At 38.8% G+C, this 25,593-nt stretch overlaps 1 protein-coding gene across 7 annotated transcripts in view; it reads right to left on the reverse strand.

Moving 5' to 3' along the window:
* Positions 1-1,298: 1,298 nt before the first annotated feature.
* Positions 1,299-25,593, reverse strand: part of RNF217 (ring finger protein 217) — a 72,067-nt gene continuing 47,772 nt past the window's right edge. The window contains exons 4-9 of one of the 7 annotated variants that reach the window (XR_010613113.1): positions 22,851-23,052; positions 17,862-17,933; positions 15,707-15,776; positions 12,565-12,645; positions 11,913-11,973; positions 9,631-9,916 (exon numbers count right to left, since the gene is read on the reverse strand). Coding sequence is in view for 4 of the 7 variants with exons in the window: in XM_065680958.1 (XP_065537030.1) it covers positions 12,582-12,645; positions 15,707-15,776; positions 17,862-17,933; positions 22,851-23,052 (408 nt within the window). In the remaining 3 variants the exon portion in view is untranslated. Of the gene's footprint in view, positions 4,492-9,630; positions 11,974-12,564; positions 12,680-15,706; positions 15,777-17,861; positions 17,934-22,850; positions 23,053-25,593 lie in introns of those variants that run through there. The other 6 variants (XR_010613115.1, XR_010613114.1, XM_065680958.1 and 3 more) reach the window with 6 other exon arrangements.

Raw genomic sequence — 25,593 nt, forward strand, 5'->3', positions numbered from 1 at the left:
CCTTCGGCACTCCCAGGGTGGCCCCAGCGTGGCCCCGGGACTCGCTGCTGTCCTCTGTAGCACTGAGCACCACCCCGTGTCAGGTCTTCCCCGGCCCATTCTGGCTGGGTTCTTGCACTGCTCTCGCACCACCACGGCCCCACTCTGAAAGATTTAGAGAAACAAAATGTAACCTAAACTAGACTAAAATTAACTAAACTAAGCTAAACTAATTTAAATAAAATACTCTTCCCATCTGTAACCTTACTCATTTGTGTCTTTGAAAGTGGTTTTGGTGCTGAAGACCCCTTGGCATTTCAGGTAAATAATGGTCTCATCATTACACAACTCATTGTGAGTGCAAGGAATGGAATGGAACAGAACAGAATAGCTATGATACGTTATGCATATAGACCTTCTTCTTAAATGGTGGGCCTAGAACTGCACCCAGTACTCAAGGTGAGCCTTCACCAGTGCTTACAGCAGGACAGTCACCTCTTCCTCCTTTTTGGTTTTTGCTTGTTTGTTTGTTGGTTTGCGTTTGTTGTTTTCCCGTTACTGGCTCCCACCTTCCTGGACTGATGCCCTCCTCCTTCTCCGTAAGCGCTGTGGTGGACGCTTGTGGCCGCTGCCCAGCTCGGGCCTGGAGCAAGCAGCCCCGCTCCCTCTCGGCTCCCTGACACCTTTCCGCTACCGGCAGCATCCCGCAGCTCAGCCCCTGCTGCAGGAAGGCCTCCACCGGGGCGCACGAGTGCAGCCCTGCCCGCTGTGCACCCTCGCCCCACGAAACCGGGGCAGGCCCGTTCTACACCCCGAGCTCCGCGCTGCAGCCTCCCCCCGCACGGGCTCTGTCCGGGGCAGCCCGAGCAGAGCTCCCAGGCCGGGCCGGGAATGTAACCAGCTCGGGAATGTAACCTCTGTACCGACACTTGAAGATGTGAAGTTCCCATATGGTGTTTGAAGATCAGTGCCTCAGCGAGAGCAACTGAAGTGAATTCTCGAGTTATGACAAAGAGCGAAGCACCAAGTAGCCGTTTCCTGGTGGGAGCCCAGCCAGCCCAACACGTCTTGAAAACTGGTCTGGCAATCAGCACCGCTCTAGTAGATGATCAGTTGGCACTTACGTACTTAGGAAAAAGGTAGAGTACGTGCTATTCCTTGCTCAGCTAGAGAGGGGAGAAGGCATCTGGTGATAATTTGGGGAACCTAGGGCAGAACTAGAGATATTTAACAGGCAGGAGCGCGTTCATACAGGATGTACTAGGTGAAGGCAGATTATGGTGGAGTGCCACAGGAAATAAATCAATGAGAAATGTGACTGTTAATTTTTCTGTTCATGGAATGACTAATGTTAAATATTTTACACCTAACAAGCTCAGGAACCAGCACAAACAATGACTGGACTGCATTTCTTCAATGAGTTGTCAGAGACTCAAAGAGTTTTCATGTATATCAGTCTAACGTGTTCAGTTTCTAACCTAAACAATGTACAATTCTCATCAAATGTGCCTACACAGCAGTCATTTTCCTTTCCTGGTAATCCAATATTGCCATAATCTTTACAACTTTAAAGCCTCTTCTTGTTTCACTTTGCCACAGTCACATCCACAACTCTCTTATGTTCCTTGGTCTTACATTAAAGGCGGTGGATAATAATTATATAAAAAGGCCATTACTGAAGCAAAGAAATACATTTCCACATTGGAATGCAGATAACTCAGTGCCAAAGAATGCCACTGAGATAAGCAAATCGGCAAAAAAACGTAGAAGTGTACATGGACAAGGAAACAGGCAGCAGTTAAATTATTCTGTTCTGTAACATGACAAACTAGCGAGGAATGAATAATGCTTTTGCTTTGCTGTTGTTATCTATCTATATAATAATATAGCTATAATTATCTATATGATTACATTACAATATATAATTGTTAAACATTACATATATATTTTACATATTACATATTAAAATACATATTGCATACATATTTTACAAAGATAGAGCAAAGCTTTCACACCACACACAGTAATATGCATGTGCTTCATAAACTGAGTAACATAAATGCATTTTTCTAAAATCTGTGTTTCAGAAGATTTTTGTTAGCTGACTTTACAGCAAACTATATGCTGAAGGATCCTTAATGTCTTCATATGCTTCTTATGTACTTCGTATGCTACTTCACATACTTCTCTTCATATCTAGATAGTTCTCTGGAAAGATGGTGGTGCAAAACTCGATACTCACTAACATATTACCTTGACGTCTGTTGACAGCAGTGGGTCCCATACCCTCTTCCAACAGCAAGATGGGGATAAGAGGTCTGCTATGACTTCACTGATCCAGTAACTCTTGAGCTGGCACCCCCCCCACAGCAAGTCCAGGATGCTTCCACCTCCTTCAGTTCCTGTACACATACCCACATTTACCCATCGCACAGCTCGGGGAAACAGCAGCTCAGGACAGGTTGCCACAACCGAAGCAATAACTGCAGCTCACGTTAAGCCACCTTTTTTGGAGCACTCCTCATTTGCCAGGCTGTCAGCTGAATGAATAGGTCTGGTGGAGATGGCTGCTGCATTTGTCCCTGATCAGGGTGACAAGCGGTTCCAGCAAAGGTTAGTAATTTTATGATTTTTTTATAACTCTAACAATGATATTTAGTCCCTAAATGCTAATTTAGGGAAAGAAGTCAGCCTTTCTCTAGCTTGTCTCCTTTTATTGTTACAGGAAAGGTAACATCGGTACACTTGTTTCTCAGGTCCAAAGCCACAAAACAGCTCATTCAAGATTACAAGGAATAAATAAATGACAGTTAAATGAAGGCTACATGTTGCCTGTAATTTAAGTAACCTGTTTTGGGGGTGGTTTGTTTATTTTTTGGTTTTGTGTTTTGTTTTTTTTTGGGGGGGGGTTGTGGGTTTTTTGTTCTTGGTTGGTTGGTTTTTAATCATACCACAAGTGGTGACAGAGTGCTGGTATAAAGGAATTTGATAAAAAGGCAACAACAGACACTGAAGGTCTGAAACATTGAAGGCATTATTGTAAAGCTTTGACATGTCCATCACCTCGTTAAGTCAGATGAAATTAAAATGAAGCCATGTTTTTGAAAGTACTTTTAATAAATAATAAACACATGGTCAATCTAAAGGTTAAAATGGATCTTGTTTGAAAATAAAAGATTACAATCAAGCAGTCTTAAGGAGAGCTGCTGCAAGAAGCTAGGAGCCTGTCAGGGCTCAGAGGCCAGGGCAGAGAGAGAGTGCTGCCACAGCACACCAGAGCCTTCAGCCTGCCATTAATCGTATTTGATGAGACAGGAGTTAAAAGAAGAGGTGCCACATCACAGTGTTTAAGCAGGAAAGGGCAGGCACAACATAACAACCACCTTGGTCAAGTGTGGACCCCAGCAGAGGAGCCATTAGCCAAGTTAGCTCCTCTTACAGCCAAGGCCACTGTACAACCTCTAGGAAAGGCCTGTTTGATATCACAGTGCCACTTTTCAGGCTTAACTGGCTTTATGGTTTTGATTTACTTTTCCTTCTATCTGCTAGATTTGGGAGACTGTCCAGCAATTTCTAGCATGAAAGAGAACAAAATAAAGCCCATAATTTACAAAATAAAGTAGGTTTGACGAGACAGATGGCAGATGGAAGTGGGTGACAGGCAGCTAAAAATGCAGCTGTCTCATTAGAAAAGCAGTGTTTTTTATTTACGTCCAAGCTGGTCAACGAGGCAAGGTCTGGGCCAGCACAGAACACACTGACTTGGATACATCCATCACTCTTCCCGGGCTGTGAAAAGAAAGTTTAGCTTCAGATCATTGCAGCATTCCAGTAGGGAGAGAGTTAAGGAAGAGGTAAACCAGCCTCGGAACTGCTGAGGTGACTGTTAAGTGCATCCAAAAGAGGGCAAGTGGACAAGCTAGGTGGAAATTTGGTTGAGATAAGAACATTGCCCAGATCAGGTGGAACAAAAGGAGGTGATGGTGGTAACAGCCTACTACAATATGGACAGGCTTGCACCACCTCTCAACTTTGCAAATTCATTCCTTACCTATCGGCATCTACCCACCATCACCACGGATCACTGCTGGGATCTACTATGACATTCTCCCTACCGAACAACCTTTAATACAAGAATAAAAAGAGGATGACCTAGAAATACAGCCATGGAACAACGCTTCAAGGAGCTCAATATCCTTTGACAGTAAGTAAAGCCAGGTATCTGGGGAAGGGTGCACGATATGGCAACAAATACTGATGTCTACTACTGTTCAGGCCTCCAAACATTTTTGAGTTGAGGACTTCCTTAGGCAAAAAGGGTATCTGTGTATTTGGTGAGTTGCCACAAATTTGTTTCCTGTATACTTACTACTCAAATTTCTGCTTCAGCCCACAGCATCTACAGTGTCATTCAGCAAGAGATTCCACTGATCTTCCACTGTCTGCATCAAGATTATTTTTTTGTTGTTGTTACAGCTCCCACTTAGTGACTATTTTCTCTTTCCTGCATCACTGAAACAGAGCCCTTTGTTACAAACATGATAACCATTATCCATTAGTCATATCATTCCCAGGCTGCAGTGCCCTCCTCTATTTTGTTGTTTATTGTCCAAAACCCATTCAATTGTTGTTACTAGCTGCCAGCTTTACTGTCTTAGCCAACTCTCCATCATCAGCATTGCTTCTTACGCCATCACTTACCTTTTTCTTCCCGCCATTTGCAAATATGTTCAAGAGCCACGTCCAAGCACAGCTCTCTTCAGAGTTCAGCTGGCATTCTCTCTTCACAGCAAAAGCTATTTACCCCAGCTATTCTGTACCTTCTGACCATATGATGTCCAGATGGTCCATGTGAGATCGTCTTTCTTCGCCTGTGCCTACTTGGTTCCATTTGAGGCTATTGCAAGAAATTCCAACAAAGATTTCTAGGACTTGCTGACCTGCCACATAACACTCTGGCTGGTAAAGCAAGACTCCTTCATAAAAGCTGTATCAACTTTTCCAAAGCATGGCAGCTTTACCCACATAGCTGCTAATTCTAATTCTGTTCTCATTGGCTGGTATTTCAAATATCCCACATTCCAACACACTGGTACCTCATTTTGCTGCTGAAGACAAACTGCTAAGCAAATACATGAGGAATTAATTTTTTTTTTTTTTTTTGAAAATGATTAATGGTTACATGTAATTTTTTATAAGCAGGCACAAATGCATTTAGAGAAAATATACATCTTTATTTCCTATAACCGCTATTTCAAGTACTTGCAAAAGCACATCAGTCTTCTGAAGGGAAGCATCTGAAAATTACGGATGCTTATCTGTAATCTCTGTGGAACACATTAGTCCTATTTATTCAGAGAAACACCATAAAGTCTGCTTTTCTATCTTTTGTCAAACAGTCTAAGACTGCAAGTGAGAAGTTAGCCTTTAACTTCAGTTTCAGCTCTAGGAATATCAATTTCTTTGGCCTCCTGACTGTCTTTCTTTCCATTGCTTCAGACTTCATGCTAGAATTCCAACAGATAAGGAACCTCTGGCAGTGTCCTTGACACTGGATTGCAAATCTTGACTGTTTGGGAGGGGGCTGGGGAGAAGGCTGGAAGGCTTGTCCTTGGCCAGAGGCAGCTAACACAAGCCTCAATATTTTGCTGTGTATTTCCCCACAGGGAGTTGTTTTTCAGCTTGATTTCCTACAGAAACAAACTACCTTGTCTGCCTGTGCATGAATGTGTAATTCCATAATTAGGTAGTGTTTAAAATCCCTAACACATCAGACAAAACATTCCATCAATATGGTCAATTCATGAAGTGCTGAAACTGAAAACACCTTGTTTCCAAAGAAAGGGCACCTGGTCCTATTAATGGGTTACATATTTCAAGTTTACACCTACAGACTGCTTTCTTTCTCTAAAACCTGTCTTTGAAAGAGATGGAGCTGTAGGAAGTAGTCCTAAACAACGCAATTGGAAAACTGGATTGCAGCTTGTTTTTTCATTTTGTATTGGGTTATTTTAAGCTAACATTTTAACATTTCATGAGAAGGTAAAATTTTGTGTTGCATATTAAGATGCTTTAAGAAGTGAAAGCAGTAGCCCAGAGATAATGACACCACATGTCAGGGAGTATTTTACATTTAAACATTCATCATAGTAAACTGGCTTTTTACTTCTGGTTTCATTTTCAGTGTTAAAGCAGCTAAAGACCAAAGTGACTGTAATAAAGTGTTTGTGAACACACAGAGGTTCTGAGGTCGTTATAGGAGAACCGTAAGAAACTATTGCAGATTTAAGCAAGACCGCTTGGACCTTGTCAGCTATCGTTCATGCATACAATTGTTTAAACAAAGAGTTAAACAAGTTTTCTTTTTCAAAACTTTATTAGGTAGACGTTACTAGATGACATTGTAAAACCCCCTGTGTGCAAGTGAACAAACTCTACAACATACGTCTTCCCACAATTCATTAAATCCACCTCCCTACCACGCACCCCTACACCCCCCATTTCTGATTACTGATTCCAAGACAGTTGGAGTGCATTAAAATGCTACTTTACATTCTTCCATTTCATCATGGGGAAGCACTTTTTCAGTTTGCTGCTAACAGGGGTGTGGGATATCAACATGAAAGGAATGCCTTTAAAGGGAATGAAGTACCCTAAATTTTTACTTAGGAACTTAACTCTAAATACGGACACCAGATTCATTGCGGGATCTTTTAAATTAAACTGCCTACCATGATTGTGATTGTATTTAGCAAAGTGAAGCAGTACAGAGACATACCTACTGCTGAATACTAGTGAGGTAACATTTTGAAAATAAAACTGTTAAAAAATTCACTTACTTTCAAAAGGTCCTGTCCAGCAGGACAAACATTGGCAGAACACCTTCCCTTTTATCCATGCATGTACATGTGCATTACAACCTGTGTCTACTACAGCTTTTTAAAGAACAGGATTTCAGTTATACATTCATCAGAACAAGTTTAAAAATCAGACATTACTGTGTTAGATTGAACACAACACTTCAGTGAACCATCTCTAGACCTCCTAAATTAAAAGGCACTCTGAAGAGGGTAGCAAGAAATAATCCATACGAAACACTGACACAAACTAAAGCAGCCACAATGGTAGCACACTCAACAGTAATTATTGGTATACATCTAAAATACCAACTTGAAGATGGGTTATTTGTAAAATATTGCCCAAGATTACCAAATATCTTCATCGAGTTATTACAGCATGAAGACCACTGTTGCAAAACTATGCAACAAAAAAGTAGTTGTCAGCTAAATGCAAAAGAAATATAATGGAAAATCCTTATCAGCAATTTGGCTGTGTGCCTGATGGTTGCAAGAAAAATTTAATTTAAAGGAAAGAACTTTAAAATAAATAGTAACTCATAACATTGAAAAAGCATTTTGATACATGGTGCCTCCTATTCAGTGGGTTACAGAATTACTTAGTTAATGCCTAAAAATGATATAATACTGAGCTAGAAGTTAAGGTATCTGTAAGTGGCAATTATTTTATTGCAGTATGGCTCTAAATCAAACTCCCTAAACCTTCAGATACGCAAGCTGAATCCTGATAAAACACTTGTGTGTGATGCTTTGTAAAGAAATAGCACTTTACGTGACCGCTATATTACCAATTCAGAACTGGGTTGGGGGAGGAAGGAAGCCTACAGTTTTGAAATTTCAGGAGAAGAAAAGGTTCAGAGATACTCTTCTTATCTTCGTTTCTCCCTCACTTTCTTCTTTTCTTCCTTCACAAATTCTTAGTGGAAAAAACTGAACATAGTAAAACCATTTGTGATCATGAATCTGCAGGAAATAGACCTTCTACACATCAGTTTTGCTCTTACCCCTCCCCCATTATTAACTCCATTTCCTTCTGACAGTTTTATTATCTTTTTTTTTTAAAGATAATTTCTACCAGAAGTTCATATAATTCAAGATAATTTTAGAGAAGTAGCTTATTGTTGGCACCTGACTTCCAATACATGGACAAAAGTGGGAGCAATGTTAGTAAGAAAAAAAACCCAGATCCTTTAGAAAATCTAGATCATTAAAGGTGAAATTCCAGAGTCTTCTGGGAAAGGAAGTAATCCCAGAAGAAGATACCCTACAGAAGCCATTATGAGGCTACCTGAAGATAGTAAAACAAATACTACTTCCTCAGACCACACATCCCACCACACAGTGAAGGGCTGGGCAGAGATCCCAGAGCTGCTCCACCAAGATTGTTTGATGGTTTAGTCCATCCAGATACCCACCCCAGAGGAATTACCAACTTAAATTAACAGGATGTGTTAGTTCAAGTTGGACACCACTGAAATGCTGCTTAACTGCTCTGAGTCTCTGCCTAGTGCACCTCCGTGCGCCAAGCTCCTCAGTGCTTCCACCTTCATGAATTAGTGCTGACAGAGCCCATTTAAGCCCTGGAATTTGAAGGTACACATACCACAGGTTGTGGACTAATCTAACTTCAGCTGAATTCTCTTCTCCAAAAAGCTGCATTTCCTTAAGTGGCTGAAAATTCCTAGCTAGTTATGCTGGAAGACTAAACTCATCCTGACAATGTAAGATGCATTTCTGCAGAAGTCTGAAAGGAAATTGAGGGGTGGAGGAAAGAGTGAACAGCAAGTTAAAAACTCAGAAATGAGATCAAGGTCATCAGAGTTAAAATAGGCATGCTGGATTACTTTTATAAGTCATAAAAAGATAACTTCTACCCTAACATTTTTCAACTTTCTGGACAAACCAATATTGGTTACTTTGGCTTAACAGGTCTGTCTGTAAGAGTCCACAGAACTGGAATTCCCATACTGCTCTATGGAGGGGAACGAACACTTTTCATTTGTTTCAAGCAGTAAGGCACTTATACATTTAAAATTCCTCATTATAGAAAACACACTGAATACTGGAATTCAAGCACTCATTACATGGGTATTGCCTACCTCCAGTTATTACAACTTCCTAGTCATCAAATAAACATACTACAGAAAGTTATGATCACTGATGCATCTAGTGTGTATATAGCCTAAATGTGGAGTTAGAAATTGCTTTCTTAATGAATCTACAGTGTTTTGGCCAGCATTCTAGTTGTGCCAGAAGCCTGTACACTAAAAAGGATGTAATCTATCATCTCACTACCCTCATCTCCTGCTATTCAAATTAAACAGATTCTAAAGGAGTACTTCACCATAAAATATATAAAAGGAATGGGGGCAGAGGAAGATTTCTCATTGAACTGTCATGGAATTAAGATAAAGTCCAGCTTGGACAATCCCCTCAAATCCCCTATTATTCTCATCTCTACCATAGTCACATCAGTTAACAAATACCTTAAGTTATTTGGACTCAGACAGTTAATGTAGCAAAGGTGACTGCGCTTTTAATTACATTTAAAAAAAAATGCAAAATTAAAAGCCCTGAAGAAAAACAGATTTCAGCATTTTGCATTCAAGTAATTTCAACACAACAGAATCAATCTTTTGCTGGTATAGCTCAGCAGAGCATTAATGAAACTTGTTATGAGATCACATTTTCCAGGTCCAATTTCATCTTCAGCCATTTTCACAAGTCAGTTTCAAATTACAAAATGTGGAAGGAAAAGGAGAGCATCAGAAATAAAGTGTATAACAAACAGAAATAGAGTAAACATTTTATTACAAGATGGTAAACACAGTGAAATGTAGATCTACTCCTGTCCTTGAAAGTTGTGGACATGAAGCAGCAGAATGTAAATTGGTATGAAGAAGTCTTAATAAGAGTGCATTTTTTATGTGAAATATAGTCCATGACTAAAGACTGAATCCATCTGCTTGTCTGGAACTTGCATAAGGCATGGAAATATTTCTTGACTGCATCAGGACTTTTACAGGACAGGTTTAAAACATCTGAACAGCTTGTCTGGATTCTGTAAGTAGATTTTCCTTCTAAAAATGAGGTAAATATGGCATTGTATTAGTAACATCGTGCTCAGTGACAGTGGATTAAAACTTCAACAATACTGTTTTCAGAATTACAAGTTTTCAACAGTGAATGGGGTTAGCAGGTGTTTCACCAGGGATGTGCAAAATCCATGTTTATGCTAAAAACATCCAATTTTTGACACAGTAAGTTCTTCCTCTTCTGACTTTGATCCATTCAAAACCCCCATTCAAAACCCTCCAGATTAGGTTGTTGTTTTTTTTTGTTTGGTTGGTTGGTTTTTGTGGGGGTTTTTTTTGTCTTTTTAAGTTCTGATTGGCCAAGAAAGCTCCAAAAGATTTTCTTTTGCACAGTGAGGTTTTTTAACAAACTAACTGCTATTACAACTACTCTATTACTGTTTTTTAAACAGATGCATTTATAAACAGCTGGAATTATGCTTCAAAATTTATCTATTTTTACTAAGGAGTACATAATTAAAGCTTATTACACATTTTCATCTTTGAAATCAAATCATGCACTCCAAGATCAGTTTTGATTTCCCTACCTCATGGTATTTCACTGTCAGCCTAAGAGGACCATCAGTGATTAACTGCCTAAGGTTAGCATTCCATTCCTTACTGGAGAGAGAATGTATACACCCTGAGCCCTTATGCACAGAGAGATAAGGAAAAAAATCAGCCAGGAAGCAACAGTATGTAACTGCAATAGGCTGCATTTGTTAGTTTTATTCAGAAAAAAGTTTGGGGGTGTTGTGTTATAGCTTCAGTAGTACTCAAGTGAAAACACTTCTGGTCTTGCAGTTGAACCAAGGCGCAGCTGTTTTTTCATGTAACAGTAGCAAGACGAGCCACCAAATATATCAGCAAGGTAACTTTTTGAATGTGTCCTCTTTTTCAAGTTTATGTGTTAAGTCCAAAACATACTGAAGAGCTGTAATTCCAGTTGTTGCACCATGTTAGTATCTGCTACATGAATAAAGAATTTTCAGGTATGTTATTTAACACTGCCTGTGGATGTTGTTTCTAACTTTACTAGTGACTTGAAGCAATAAGAAGGCCTCTATGACATTAAAAGCTAGTACTCCTTCCCCTGACAATCTGCTTTAGTAAGAATCTCATTTGGAAATTCTTCACTACTCCCTACCCTCTCTAGAAATAGCATCACTCTGCGAGTGAGAGGACCGGCTCCATAATAATTTGCACTTCTTCAGAAGTGAACCAGATTTTCAAGTTGCTGCACAATGCCTTCAACACATTTCCAGATATTTTTATTGAAGTATTTGTGACCAAACTCCACACTAGCATAAAAAAAAAATGAGTACAACTTCCCTGATTTAAACAGGGCTATAACAAATGTCAGGAATGAACCTGACCCACTGGCAACTATAAGGCTGCAAATTAAAAGAAACCAAGAAATTCTCTCTCCCACAGCTTCCTCAGGTAGGATTCTTTCCATCAGCAAAATCTGAAATCTAATATAAACTAAAAAAAAAAAAAAAAAAAAATCCATGGTTCTCATCCACAGCTCAGACCTACACAACAATCATCCCAGGAATTATAAATGATGCCAAGTTTGCTCAAGAAACAACCCACCACAACTAAATAGTAATAAGAAAAGAGTCTGCATGGCAAACTATTTGGCCATTGAATATTAAACAATTTCTCATATCTAACTGGCAAGATAAACCATTCAATCACTGGAGAATTTGTAGGCTCTGACAGAATTACTGCCCTACTTACACATCACACAAGCTATGGCAGTCTTTGGAAGAGCAGAAAGCCCCTTGGCTAAAAAGAATACCAGATGGTGATCCCAAACACTTTCTTGTTTAATTGGCAATAGTCCCTGCAAATTAATATTTTTAATAAAGTAAAACTTCACATTGATCAAACTTTCAGAACCAATAAATAGATGTAAATGAAAAACCATCTAACATACCAGGAAGAGTTACAAAGCCAGCATCACTAACACCAAAGCCATACAAAAAATCTTACTTACACATTTGCACTGCCCCAAAGGAAGATAATGAATCACTCAAAGTGACTGTGTTTAATGACATCTGAAAAATATGAATATGCTGTTTATTACAGAGGTGGTGAGAAACGAAGACTGTTTCACATGGTCCTAAAACAGATGGGTCAGATACAGCATAAGGCTACTCACAACTGCACTTCTGCCTCTCACTTGTATTCTCACTGTCTAATAGGTTGACACACAAGGAAAAGCATAATTATTTTCCAGTCACAAGCTCCTGGATAAGCTCTGCAAATATACCTAACTATGCTCCAAGATGGCACAGCAGTCAGAATCACCCTGCTACTGACATGGCTGAGAAGCCCTGAAACCTGAACCAATTAGTGAAATACAACCAATTACTATTAGTGACGAAAGGGAAAGCAGTCACCTCCTGCACAGGCAGGACAGAACACACACGGCATGGCACTGCAGGGAGGGCACCAGCTCCTACTGCATGCATGCATGCATGCATGCCTGCAAGGAGACTCAAGAGCATGGGTAGAGCCATTTCCAGGCAAGCTTGAAACAGAATGCTAGGTAGAATGGATTTAAGCATTTCCTAGTTCAAATACAGATATCAGCGAGCAACAGCTTTGCATAAGGATAAACAATCTTAAATGTGATGAAAGCAAACCTGATGATCAGCGATGATCAGCATACAGTAGTGTGAAATCTGCCTTCGCAGGTTATTTCAGCTGCCTGATGAAGTTTTCTGCTAGTAAAGATGGAGTAGGACAGTCTGATAGTTTCTTTAGAGAAAAAAACCCAAACACATTTACATAATAAAAATGTTCTTGAATTTCCTTTCAATTAAATTCATTTCTTTCAAACTGATAACTTAATTCTTGTAAAAAAAAATTACATGCCTTTGATGTATGTAGGATTTGATACAAGATATGAGAAGAGCTGTTTAAAAGCTAGCATTTTATTGAACAAAGTTTTGTATTAAACTACTATTTCAGTTGCTTTTGTTACTTAATGGAAAATTGTATCTATTACTATTCAAGTGGAAATATTTTAATAGGAATGGAAAATTGCCTCTTTAAATACTTTCCCATTCTACAGAAAAGCAAAAGCAAGTATTATTGTCATTCCTATTATTTTTTTCTACTGACAAAGGAAGATTAGACTCTCATCTTTACAAGGTCAAAGATGACTCTTTTTGCTATGTGTAAAAAACGAACCATTTCCCTTGATTTAATCTGTATGAATAAAAATGGCCTAGATGAAATGATAACGTAGGATCAGAGATGCGTGCTCCTTTCCTCCACCCACAACGACATGCTTTCTGAATATACATAAGTACAGATCTAATATGTTCCCTTTAATGCACTTTATTCTCACATCTTAATTTCAAATCTTTCTGAAGTCCCATCAGAAACTGAAAACGGCAAACAAAGCAGGGTGAAAACAGCTACAAAGACTGTAAGAATATCTCACATATTTATAAAGAACCAGGAAAAGAAAAGAAATTAACCCACTGTATAGTTAATTACAGATAATCTCAAGTACGAAAGTATTCTCATGTGGAATAGTTTGACACCATATTACAGACTGCATTGCAAACCCAAATCCGTCTATATATATATCTCACTCTGAGGTTTGAAAGTTTTCTAAATAATACAAAAATATCTTCATTATTTGACATTTAAAGAGAGGAATAAAAATCCCTGAGTAAGCCAAAGACAACTGATATGTATAGCTCAGAAAACACACTCAAACCAAGACTTTTAAGGCAGCTTCCAACCTCAGACAGAACACAAATAGAAAACTGATGTGTCACAGAAGAAGAAATCTAATTAATGGGTAGATTTGCATTGACAATACGCTTTGAACTTTATTTCTAAATGTCATTGCTTCCCCGCTTAATTTGCACATCTTAAAAAGATACTACTTCTACCGTTAGGACAACAGAGTCAACATGCCCTTAAATTCAAAAGGAAATATTAAGTACTTGTTGACTGTGCTTGCACACACTGTTTCAACAAGAAAAAACCCCCAAGAAAACAAAACCAGAAGCTGACAGAAAACAAGCATACTAGCCAGCTATGGTAAGCTGATATTTGTGTTTCCAGGTAAACAAGATTCATTGGTTTCTTCCATTGAGGCTTTGAAGTCAAAGTGAGTATCTTGTGACAGTATTATGTTGGCAGGGCAGAATACTATTTGCTTAAAAATTACAACTAGATTCAGATTTAATAACAATTTTCAAAGAAAGTGGTGCAAAGTACATACTCTCAAATGACAATGCTATTTGCAGACCTAGACTCTGAAGTCTGTAAACTCTTTAGGACATTGCCATCGCCCTGCTTCCCCCTCTCACTACTTATATACACGTGTATCTTCAAACACACACACTGAAAAAAAAGTACCTTCACAGTACCGATCCAATCTTCTTTAAGACCAGCTTGTATTTTTAAAGTAGATACTTCCTTTATTGTTTCAGTGTTCTGCTTACATAAATTTATCTTCTTCTATTTTTAATCTTATGTTATATTTGTATGATAAATTTGGATTATAACCAAAAGTGAAAAAAAATCTCAGTAGATGATTCCTAACACTGAATTACACTGCTCTTGTGGTTTTGCACTGAGAAAGAGGTCTGACAGCAAACAGCAGCACTCTGAAGTTAGGAAAAAAGAGCAAGGATAACTATTCTCTTCAGATCTGTAATGTGCCAGGAAGAGACACACTGGAAGCAGAGAATAAGGACAAAATAGTCTCCTAAGCATTAATGACCACTCCCCTTACCCAAAATTCACAGATTTTCCTCACGAGACATCAAAGGATACTGTAAGACTTACACAGCCTACTTAAACAAAACGTGCTATTTAGGTTATAAAATTTCACCGTCAATCTTCACACAACTAGTGTGTAGCATGTGTATTATATGCCAAGTCAGAACAGAAGAGCAGGTTTCCAGCTTCCCTGCAAACACATTTCAGGGATATCTGGGACAGAACAGGCCAACAACACTTCCTCTTATCTAAATCCCTCAATTTTTTTTCTGTACTGGAAGGATTTCAGAATGCAATACTCTTATAACAAATCTGTCACATCCCCCCAGTCAATATTAACAGACTGCCATAAATACTGACTTGAACCCAATCAGCATATTTGTTAAGTATAATGGACCTTCAATACTAAGGATTATTTTGCTCTGAGGCACTGCAGTTTGGCGGTGGCAATCTACACTCTTGCCTAGGACTTGGAAGATAACCAGCTGTCGTGCTCTGGCATGTGACGGGGTTTTGGTATGCTGAACAGAATGCTGTGTGATGGCAGTTATTTACAGAAGTAGTTTTTAATACCAAAAGTAGTATGCTCAGTATACAGTAAGAGTCCAAACACTTCTAAGCATTTCCCCCTTAAAGGCCGACACTGAAGTTAAACGGAGCACATGTTAGCAGTTAAATGCTTTCTTCACAGGCCAAATCGGTAGAAGAGTTGTGGCTACAAGAGAGACTTTGATTGTCTAGTTCAGAAACTTAGACTCAAAAAACCCCTCCAAAGTAATAATTAGGAAAAAAAAAAAAAACCCAAAACCCAAAACATTTAAAAAGCAGCAGTCAGGGGGCCCATCTTATTCAGAGTGCGCCAGAGCAAAGAGGCTTTCTGGTCTGCAGTAGTGTTTTTATCTGAGGGAAGACAGCAGGAGATCCCCCATTCTTCTTCCAGGGCTGTGGTTTCAATGCTGTTAACCAGCACTGTATTGCTCTGTTGCACAAAGCCCTTGAAGGACCAGCTCAGTTCAGATGAGTAAGGTCCATCCTTACCAGGGCATACCTGTCCGTGACCTTTTCCTCTGCTTTTTACAAAGGCAATAGACAGGAAAAACAAATAAACCTGTCAAAAGAAGAAAACAAGAAAACCATAATTAAACACAATCCTTTATGCATGCGTTGTGTTCTTTCAGTGTACACATTCAGATGCAGCTTTCCATGTCTCAGGAGAATTTGGACAAACCGAAAAATACACTAGCCTGCAACAGTCTCTTCAGCAATGAGTTAAGTTACACTTTGCTTACAACAAACTCCCACTAACCCTACTCCCATCTCTGACAAATTTAACTCCTGAACCATGCTGTTTTGTATAAGATACGAACTTAAAACTTTTAAAAGCACTTTGCGAACCTTTGATCTAATTCCAAGGCTGATTTAACTGAACTAGTTTTCAACCGGTTTCATTGGCCATAGAGGCAGCATGTTACAGCTTTACTTTTTTTGCCCCTTTAAAAAATATTTATTTTTACAAGCATCTATTGTGAAGTAATACCAAATGTTTATCCTTGCCTGGGCAAGAAACTGTTTATTCTTAAAAGTCTTTTGGGAGAAAGGAAGCTGTAAAAGGCAAAATAAATACATATATCAGATTTACTCAAGTGAAAAAGTGTCATAAGAGGGACTCTCTTAAGTGCAAATGAGAAGCACTTCCCCATTTCTCTTGCCATCAGCCGACTGAAATGGTGAAAGACTTCCTTTTCAGACACCTCTACAGCAACAACGTATGACAAAAGGCTACTACAGTAACTAGGGTCCTTCCTTTGCTCAACAGCCTTGTAAATGGTGTAAAATGGTTGTCAGCTATGATGCTGACATTAACAGTTGTGTTAACAACAAAATTGCTGTAATTACCTCAAAACCAAGTTTTTCCTATAAATAATCAATGTCTTTTGTTCTTGATCATATCTTATCCAGCCATGCTTAGAATAGGACTTTAATGGCACACTGGGTATTGCAATTATTGCTATTGTATTACAGCAAAACCCTCTTAATTTTTAACATAAGCAAGTGATTGTTTTTCTCCCAGTATAGATTATACCAGACTGCTGAGCAAAATAAGCTTTATCGGCATTAAGAAGTTTTTATTACCTATACTTTTGGCAATAAAATGCCACTAAAAAGAATAAATATTTAAGACAGATACCTTTCTATCTGTATCTTTATAGAGATATCTCTCTTCAGTGAATCCAACAAAGAACATTGATACAGGAAAAAGATGTGTATTCTTAGCCTAAATACAGAAATTAATAGCAATATTCCTTATTTGGCTAGATGTAGTCCACAAAAGCTGTAGTAGTATTTGGGTTATATGCTGTTTGGTTATGCACAATCTTATTAATGTAACTGTCCTGGTATATTTTGGCTTTACTCTATCAAAATAAAAGGTGCCCAGGCCTGATGCATCCCAACTACAAATTTTAAATGGACTAACTAGTTTGGTAAAGAATGGTGAAGCACCTAGATCCCTCATTAACATTATTATTGCCAACACAAATAGTGGAAATGCAATTACATGAACAAAATCATACATTTATCGTTATGGCTTATTTAATTTCTGTGGAAAACTTCAGCTAAGCCAGGCAAAGAGCTAGAATAACTACATCCACATCAATGCAACCACATTAACAGAGCTTTGATACTATATGAGTTCACAGTACCTTTTTTTTTTGTGATGGAATTCAATTTAGCAGCCTATGCACTGAATCAGATTTTGATTCATCCCGATCTGCTGCCGATTTGTTGTTGTAATCTTCAAACTGGAGGGCTCTGGGGACTATGCCTAGTGCCCCAAAAATCTTAGCATGCACATGACCAGGACCTTAGAACTGTGATTCACTGAGGTGATTAAGGGGAGGGTCCAAGTAAGGGAGCGCCCAAGGCTACATTTAGATTACTCTGGCCTTTTCACTTGTTTAGCTATACTAGTTAAAGATTTTGGTTCAGAAAGCCAAATAACTGGGGAAAAAAAGATAATAAAACTAGTAGGCATAAAATGCGAGAAAAAAAGATTCTAAAGACAAAGATTTTAGAAAAGAAGTCGTGCTTTATACTAAAACATTATCGGTAAAACTGTCAATCTCTGAGATTAAAATACTGAGATGTCATACAGAAAATCAGAATTAGACTTGTTCACGTATGTAGCTCTTACCTATTACAACAGCTATGGCTCCCACTGCCAGTCCCAGAACCAGTATTAGGGGTGTAATGAGTAGTTTTCCAGCTGAAATGCAAAATTCATTAAATAATTCAAAGTAGGCATTTTATTTTTCCCTTTCCAATCATCCATAAATATTTCAATATCAGACTCCCAAAAGTAGGCTTGGTTTCTGATACTTTAAGATTCCCATTTGTAAATTCATCCTACAAACCCAGCTAAGAGCTACCACTGCTCAGCCAGCTCCCTGCACACATTTCTCTCTGCCCTCTTCACCCTCCATAAGAATCCAAGCACAGCTCATTTTGTACATTCACAGCTCGCATTTATTTCTCTTTCCATTCTGAAATCCCTCGGGCATTGACAGGAACTTGATAGCTACAGAGCTACTATGTTTTGGCTTCTCCGGAATCCTTCTGCACAGCAACCATGCTGGAAAGATGCCAACCAAACCAGCATCTTGGAGAATTTAGGTTAGCTCAAGGTGATGAGACCATCACCTCTAAATACGCTTCTACTAACTTTAAAATGCTATGGTGAAATCTTCACGTATAGTTCTGATTTGGGTCTAAATCAAACCACAGCCAAGTCTATTCTGGATCAATTGCTCTTACATGAGTAAGTTTGTGAGGTTGTGCAGAACACTGGCTAGTATATGACTAAGAACAAATAAAGAAGGCTCATATTCTTTATTTCTGTTGAGGTCGTGATCTGTAAGAAACACATGGAGAGAAGGCAAGGCTCCTCCTGAAACACTGAAGTTGAAACTGAACTTTGAGTCCAAGTTATCTTTCCCAAGTTGCATGCTTTCAACAGAACAGCAGAGTCTCCCGGGCTGTGTTGGCTGAGTGGCTGGATCAAAGACAGCACTTGTCTCAGCTCTTTGAAAATGCAGCAGGGCAGGCATTTTTACTGACACACCAGCAGTCTGAGCAAGCCTTTGAAATTAAACAGCTCTCTAAGTTATGCATGCATTTGAAAGGTCACCTCTAAGAAGAGAGGAAAAGCAAGTTTGTTACCTTTCCCTTCCCTCCCCTCCCTCAAGTCACTTGTATCAGATTCCACTGAAACGATTACCTCATTCAATAATGATGTAAACCCCTCCATAACCTGAGCCACTAATTTGGGCAGTCTGAGGGGAAAAATGAGATATTTTGGAAAAATTTACAACATTTTAATGTAAAAGGTCCTTTTCATGCTCTGTTTTGATAGTTTTTATATTTCATAGAAGTGTTGTGGGTGGAAAACATTAATTCCTGGAAGAAAAATATCAGCAAATGTTATTGGTATTACTCTAGTTGCTAGGCATCGTAATGGTGGACCTGCTTGGGACTCCACTGTGCTGCATGCTATACACACAGAAGTTGTCCAAGCAAAACAGTCAAGTATAGACAGGAGAAGGAATGTAGAGTGATGGAAAACCTCAAGAAAACTCCAAAAATGAGCAATTAAAAACATTACCAAAGCCTTTAACTATTTCAAAGTAAACTTTATAAAAGATTATTTTAAGGCATGAACTCTCTTTATCAATAACAACATAATTAGAATGTTGGAAAATTATGATGTTTAGTACCAAAATTATAAAGATATTAAACCACTAAACTGGTGATTAAGTACACAGAAGTAAAGCCTGCAGAAAGGGCTAAGCCAGCTTTTGAGTGGAGTAATGTCTTTGCAGACACAAAGAATGGTTCCTAAACTAATGCAGTTTAAGGACTTGTTTACTTACATTTCATAAACTAACTCAGAGATAAAATAAAGCCTTTTTCCTCCTGCCTGTGTATATGAAGTTACAAGTATTGCATAGTTCCAAGACTGTACAGGATAAAATGACCTTTCATTGTCATGGGACAGTATTTTCTTTTGGTTATCAATGCATTCTTTCTAAAGGTTAAATTTTAAAAACAAAATACTTTTCTCCATATATATATCTATCTATATCTATATCTCACATTTAAATCCTTTATCTCTCTTAGGCTTTGTAAACTAAAATTAAGAGCAAGTTAACAAAAAGCGAACAAGACTTGCACAAATTACAATTAATTGCTGGTGTCTCAGAGGGACTGCATTACTTGTGATATAGAGGATGTTTTTCTGCAAAATGAGGAAGTATTTAAAGAAACATGAAGGAATGTTTTTCTTTTGCATAACTTTGGGTTTGGTTGCAGGTTTTAAGGTAATATATACAAACACCCATAAATCCCTAGAGAATCCTTTGCCAGCTGAAAAAAAAATAATTTTCTAAAACAATTTTATAATTTGCATATGATAAAGTTCTGATTTTGAAGTCCAAATATAATTTTATGTTTAAGCAACAGAGCCACTGAAAGTACCTATTTACACAAACCAGTCATATCTACGTTCAGTTCTAATACAAGTTTGCATCTGTTTTTAAAGAGTCCTATCGAGTACCTATAGGTGACTTCAAGTACATTCAAGACAAGATGTTTCTCCTTTCTGCGCAATTCATCACTAACTCCAGTTATAAGAAAATATTCTGCCTTCAACAACTTAGCCAAATAATTACTATGAGAATGGAATCTCTACATTTGCTGCGCCTGAAGGATAAAAGCAATTTCACCTTCCTGTACTGGTCAAAGGACAAAGCTTTTCTAAAAAATATGATTGCTAAAGAAGGGAGAGAAATGTCATCAAATTCAGAGACCTTCTGCTCCCAGGTTCTCTTTTTCTCCCTGTTATGTCCATTACCTTTACAAAAAACTTTGATTTATGAAAAAAAGTATGTTTAAAAATTTATGCTGCCATAAATGCTTTTCTCTTATTTTTATTACAGAACAGTTTGTGATTGTAGGCACAACTCCTTGCTTCTCAACAGAAACTATGATAGCAAGCCAGCCTGCCGTGAAGTGTTCTTTCCTTTCTACATGCCCCACCCACCCAGATTTGGTAGAAACAAGCCAAAAACCCTTTCCTGCGCAAGGCTACAAAATCACTACGTTTACTTAAGTATTTATTCTCCATAGCAAGAAAGTAAGAAGAGTCACAGAAGAAAATGTGTAGCAACACCTCACCAGTCTCCCACTAACAGCCAAGATAATGTTCTCTGAATTTCCACTACTTAGCTAACTAGCAGAGGCATTTTACTACAAGACATCCAACCTTTATTTCTTGCTACACGTTACTAAAATTTAAAGACGCTTTTGATGGCCTCTCTGCTACTACCTCATTCTTCTAATGTCTTCTGCTGAGTCCGAGAATGGAAACAAAATCCAGGCTTGTACAGTGACACCTTCTACTGAGAATGCTCCCCTCCTGCCTTATAAAGCCTTAACATATTTACATTTACGGTTGTAGCTAATGGGACATCTCTGAGCCTAGGTGTGATCCTTAACTGGAATTAAACACTCCTGGGTTTTCAACTTGATCTTAAATGATTAAGACAAGGAAGCTCCAGTTCAAAACAAGAAAATAATAATACTAAAAATAAAAGACCACCATAAAGAACATGACGGAGGGTCTAGAAAAGAAAGATACCACACAGCACGTATTGAAATCCTACAGCCCTTACCAAAGATGATGTGGAAGCCAAAACTTAAGAACTGTATAAACTGGTGAAGGATGTATCTATTGATAATTATTAAGCAAAGGTTCAGATACAAACCTTAGCTAAGGAAGTATTTAAAACAACGATTACTGGAAATAGGGAGGGGATTCTAACTGATCACTGCTGGGGACAAACTCACTACGCAGACCTTTACACTCACCCAGTTAACAGACATGGATCAATTCTGTTGAAGTTTTATAAAGATAGCTGATCTTGCCAAATTTCCACCATTGAAGATGGCAGAATCCACAAACTGACCTAACACTGTATCACAATTAGGGATTATACTGCCTCAAAAGAAAAACGTCAGGGAATATAGTCTTACAACAATATAACACCTTCTTAAAAAGATGTGTCCATACTCACATGTGCGCTTGTGTGGAAAAAGTACGAAAACCTAGACTAGCTCACGTATGCCAATCATAGCCAAAATCTAACCAATGGAGGAAGAGCCGTGACCTTAGTTCCTGAAGTCTAATCTCATGTAAACTGAGAAAACTTATTTTTTCATTTTCACGTGTGAGTTCTGTTAGCGCTCTGCAGTATTTTGGTAGTTACTCATAAAGTGTACATACACCTGTATTTTAGACTTCGTCTGTGGCATTTAAACATGCCAACTGCATATTTAGATGTTATCTGCATACCATTGCAAAAAATTAAGTCAACAAGAATGTTATTTTTTGCAGATCTGTGATAAAACCCACTGATTTCATATTTGTATCTCTATTGTACATAGAAGATTTAACCTTGGAATAAGATTACTCATGATTCTGCATGTGAGCAGCACTGACTCAGTAATACCTCTGAGCGCAGTCCTTTGCTATCACAGTAATTCCATCAAACGTATGAAGAACCATTTTAAAAACACTGTTTGCTATAGTGGCTTTTACTAAAAGCTCTTCTGCAACCTTACTAAGTGCTTTGAAATGGTTCTTGAATTCTACGCCTAAATTTATTAATGAACAGTTTATACTTAGGTGCTTTAGTGCCAGCATTGTCTTTAATCTATACTAGATCTTCTCATGCATTGGATTTTACCAGAGTAGGCACATCCAATAATTTTGAACTTTCATCCACTTTCCTGTTCGTTTCTGTATCTTTAATATGCTTTTAGAGTAACAATCACAGCAAGCAACACTCATATTGACAGTATTTTTTCAGTTTGCTTATGTATTATTAAAAAATGTTAGGAAGCAGAAGAGAACATGATACTTATACATGTATGTAGTCCATCAAAAAGACATCAAAAGGGAGTGCAAATACTATTTAAATATATTCAACAAATCACCTTTTACATAACTGAACAACAGTCTGCCCATCCAATACCTTAAAGCACTAGGTTTTATTTAACTATTATTGACTCCCGCATTCAATCACCTCATTGTGCAGCTTTCCACAAGGAACATTTATCCACTCACCACAGACAGAGCCTCGCACTAATCTCCTTAAATGTGGTCTCTCGGGGAGGTAGCGGTATTTGCATCCAAAGATACTGAGGTTTGACGTGTGATCTCCAAAGAACCGGAGCTGGCGGTATCTCTCCCCACAACGGTAACAGAAATTAGTGTTACACTGGGAGCAGGTCATGTGGTCACACCCTTCTGTTCTCTGGATGTGGATCTGTACCAGCAGAAGAGAAAAGGTTACTTTTCCCCCCCTCTCTAAGCACAGGAAAGTAGGCACTACCCCCTTCAGTTCATGAATTGGATGAAAAGACACTGCAGCCAATCCCCTGCTTACCACACCATTTGCATTAATTAATACTTCAGCTGTCCTAAGACAACAATGCTCCTTTAAGGCATGTTTTAGAACATCAAGTATGAGCTGTAGTTGATTCCAGATTTCAATACATGCTTTTGTATATGAACTTCCTTCTTTCTTTAAACACTCATTGTATCAGATGAGAATCTGAGTGATCCTTGCCCTCACTAAAAAATTTGGTTTTATTACTGAAGTACATACATCAGCACCAAACCTTATTAAAACATAAAAACAGCACAGTAAATAAAGTTATGAACTTGATTTGACTCCTCTACAGATGGGTTTCCCTCTTTTGCCACCTGTGGCCCCACTCTCTTTCCCACCATGAACTGATGCTGCATTTTGTAACACCAGAAAAAGCGCTATTAAAGTGAATTATTTAAAAAGTATGGGCTGTTTTTTTAATTTGGAAAAAAATAAAAATAAATAAAAAGTTCCACAAACTGTATTAAAGAATTGCACCCAGCTTTCACAATGCCCATGGAACAGCATGAAGCTGGGCTACCTAGGATCTACATCCATCCTTCTGCTGATTGCCTGCATAAACAGCTCCATTCCTGTATCTCCATGTACTTTCCTGCAAAACTGGTACATTTACCTACTTTGCACAGACTTGGCAAGGCTTCACTTTTAGTTAATAGTTCTGAGAGTCTTAGGCGAGAGAGCAGTCCTGAGGCCAAATATTTCACTGGATCAACTATGATTACAAGCTGCTACTAAATGTTGCCAATTGAAAATATAGCTAACCGGGTGGTAAACAGACTTTCCCTAGCTCACAAAATTGCTGAAGACCTCCCCCCACCCTGTCCCAGGATCATACCCCACAGTGAATGGAAGATAAAATTACCTAATAATTGAGGTTGGACGTGACCCTCAGAGGTCAGCTGTTTTAACCCCCAACTCCAAGCTGGGTTAACTTCAAAGTCAGATCAGATTGCTCCAGGCCTCATCCCACTAGATTTTAAAAACGTCCAAGTATGGGTACATCCAACTGTCTTTGAGCAACCTGTTCCATGCTTCACCACTCTTCCCTGGGAGTATTTTTTCCCCTTACACATTGTTGAAAATTGCGACGGATGAATGAATGCCTCCTGAAATTCTTACCTGTATCTACAGGTATTTATTCTGCAGGGAGGTATGGGTAGAGACAAGGCAACACCATTCAGTGGCCCTGCAAGCACCAGAGATGCTGAAAGCTCAGGTACAAGGGAAGCCTCTCACCTCAAAAGAGGCTTGTCAGTCCCTAGGATTCCGACATGCTTGAGATGGCCAAGTGTGTTTTTTCTCTGGCGCTAATCAGGGTTCATCTGGGAACTGAGAAGTCTTGCTCACCTGAACAGCTACTGAAAATGGCACTTCATACATGTAACAAAGTGATGTTTTCCACCAGCAATGCTCCTGGTAAAAGGTTCCAGGGCAGATTTAGTTAGCAGTAGTTCCACATATACCTGGCAACATTCCTGTGCCAACACTAGTCATCTCAGAATTCCTATTTCTACACTTTCAAATGCTTTTGCACATACGATGGGAAAGACATTCACAAAAGAGATGACTGGGCTATAAAACCTTACTTTCTACATCGCAGCTCCAGTTAGCCAGGCACCACTCCTCAATCGCTCCTGAATCTACTTGTTTCTGCTCTAAATCCCCCAGACATACTGCCTCTTAAAACATAAAGAGGTTTATATAGGATTTATTTTCTTATGGACACATATTGCAATTACACATTAAAAGCATTAAAAACCTTTTAGTGGATACTTATTGGCCCATATTTAACTGTCTGCAAAAGATCCATATTTAGAACATGTGGCTGTACTTGCCTGTATATTATGTTGCAAAAAGCTTTCCCTTTTCTAGAAGGGGAGACTTCATTAAAAAGATGAAATAAAAACCAACCTTAGATGTGGGGCTTGAACTCCCTATCATATGCACACAGACTGACAATGCCAGATGAACATTGTATGATTCAGTCAGGCTGCTTTCAAGCCTAAAATATGACATCTCGCCAGATTAACTTTGGCTCCGGTTCACAGGGACATGTTTCCTTCTCCTTAAAATAATCCACTGACAGAGATGGATTACAAATCTATAGGGTGGGAAAGCAATTACCAATGGGTCAGATATCACATGAGTGTTCCTGCTCTGTTGGCAACACTGTGGCACGCAGCAGGGGAAATGTATAGGGCTGGGAATGCAGCTTGCTATAGACAGCTGCAGCCATGTGGGGTTCAGAGCCCTGTAACTTCAGGCTCCCCAGCAGCATGGTGGGGGTCGAGGAAGCAAGATGTGAGAATACCTGACTGCAAGCCCAGTTTCTGTGTCCAAGTCTATAGGAAGGGTTACTGGCTTCATCCTGCTCCCAGAGTCTGCTCAAACCCAGGGACATACCCTCACCTTATG

The sequence above is a fragment of the Lathamus discolor genome, chromosome 5, assembly GCF_037157495.1.
Source record: "Lathamus discolor isolate bLatDis1 chromosome 5, bLatDis1.hap1, whole genome shotgun sequence".
NCBI classification, from domain to species: Eukaryota; Metazoa; Chordata; class Aves; order Psittaciformes; family Psittacidae; genus Lathamus; species Lathamus discolor.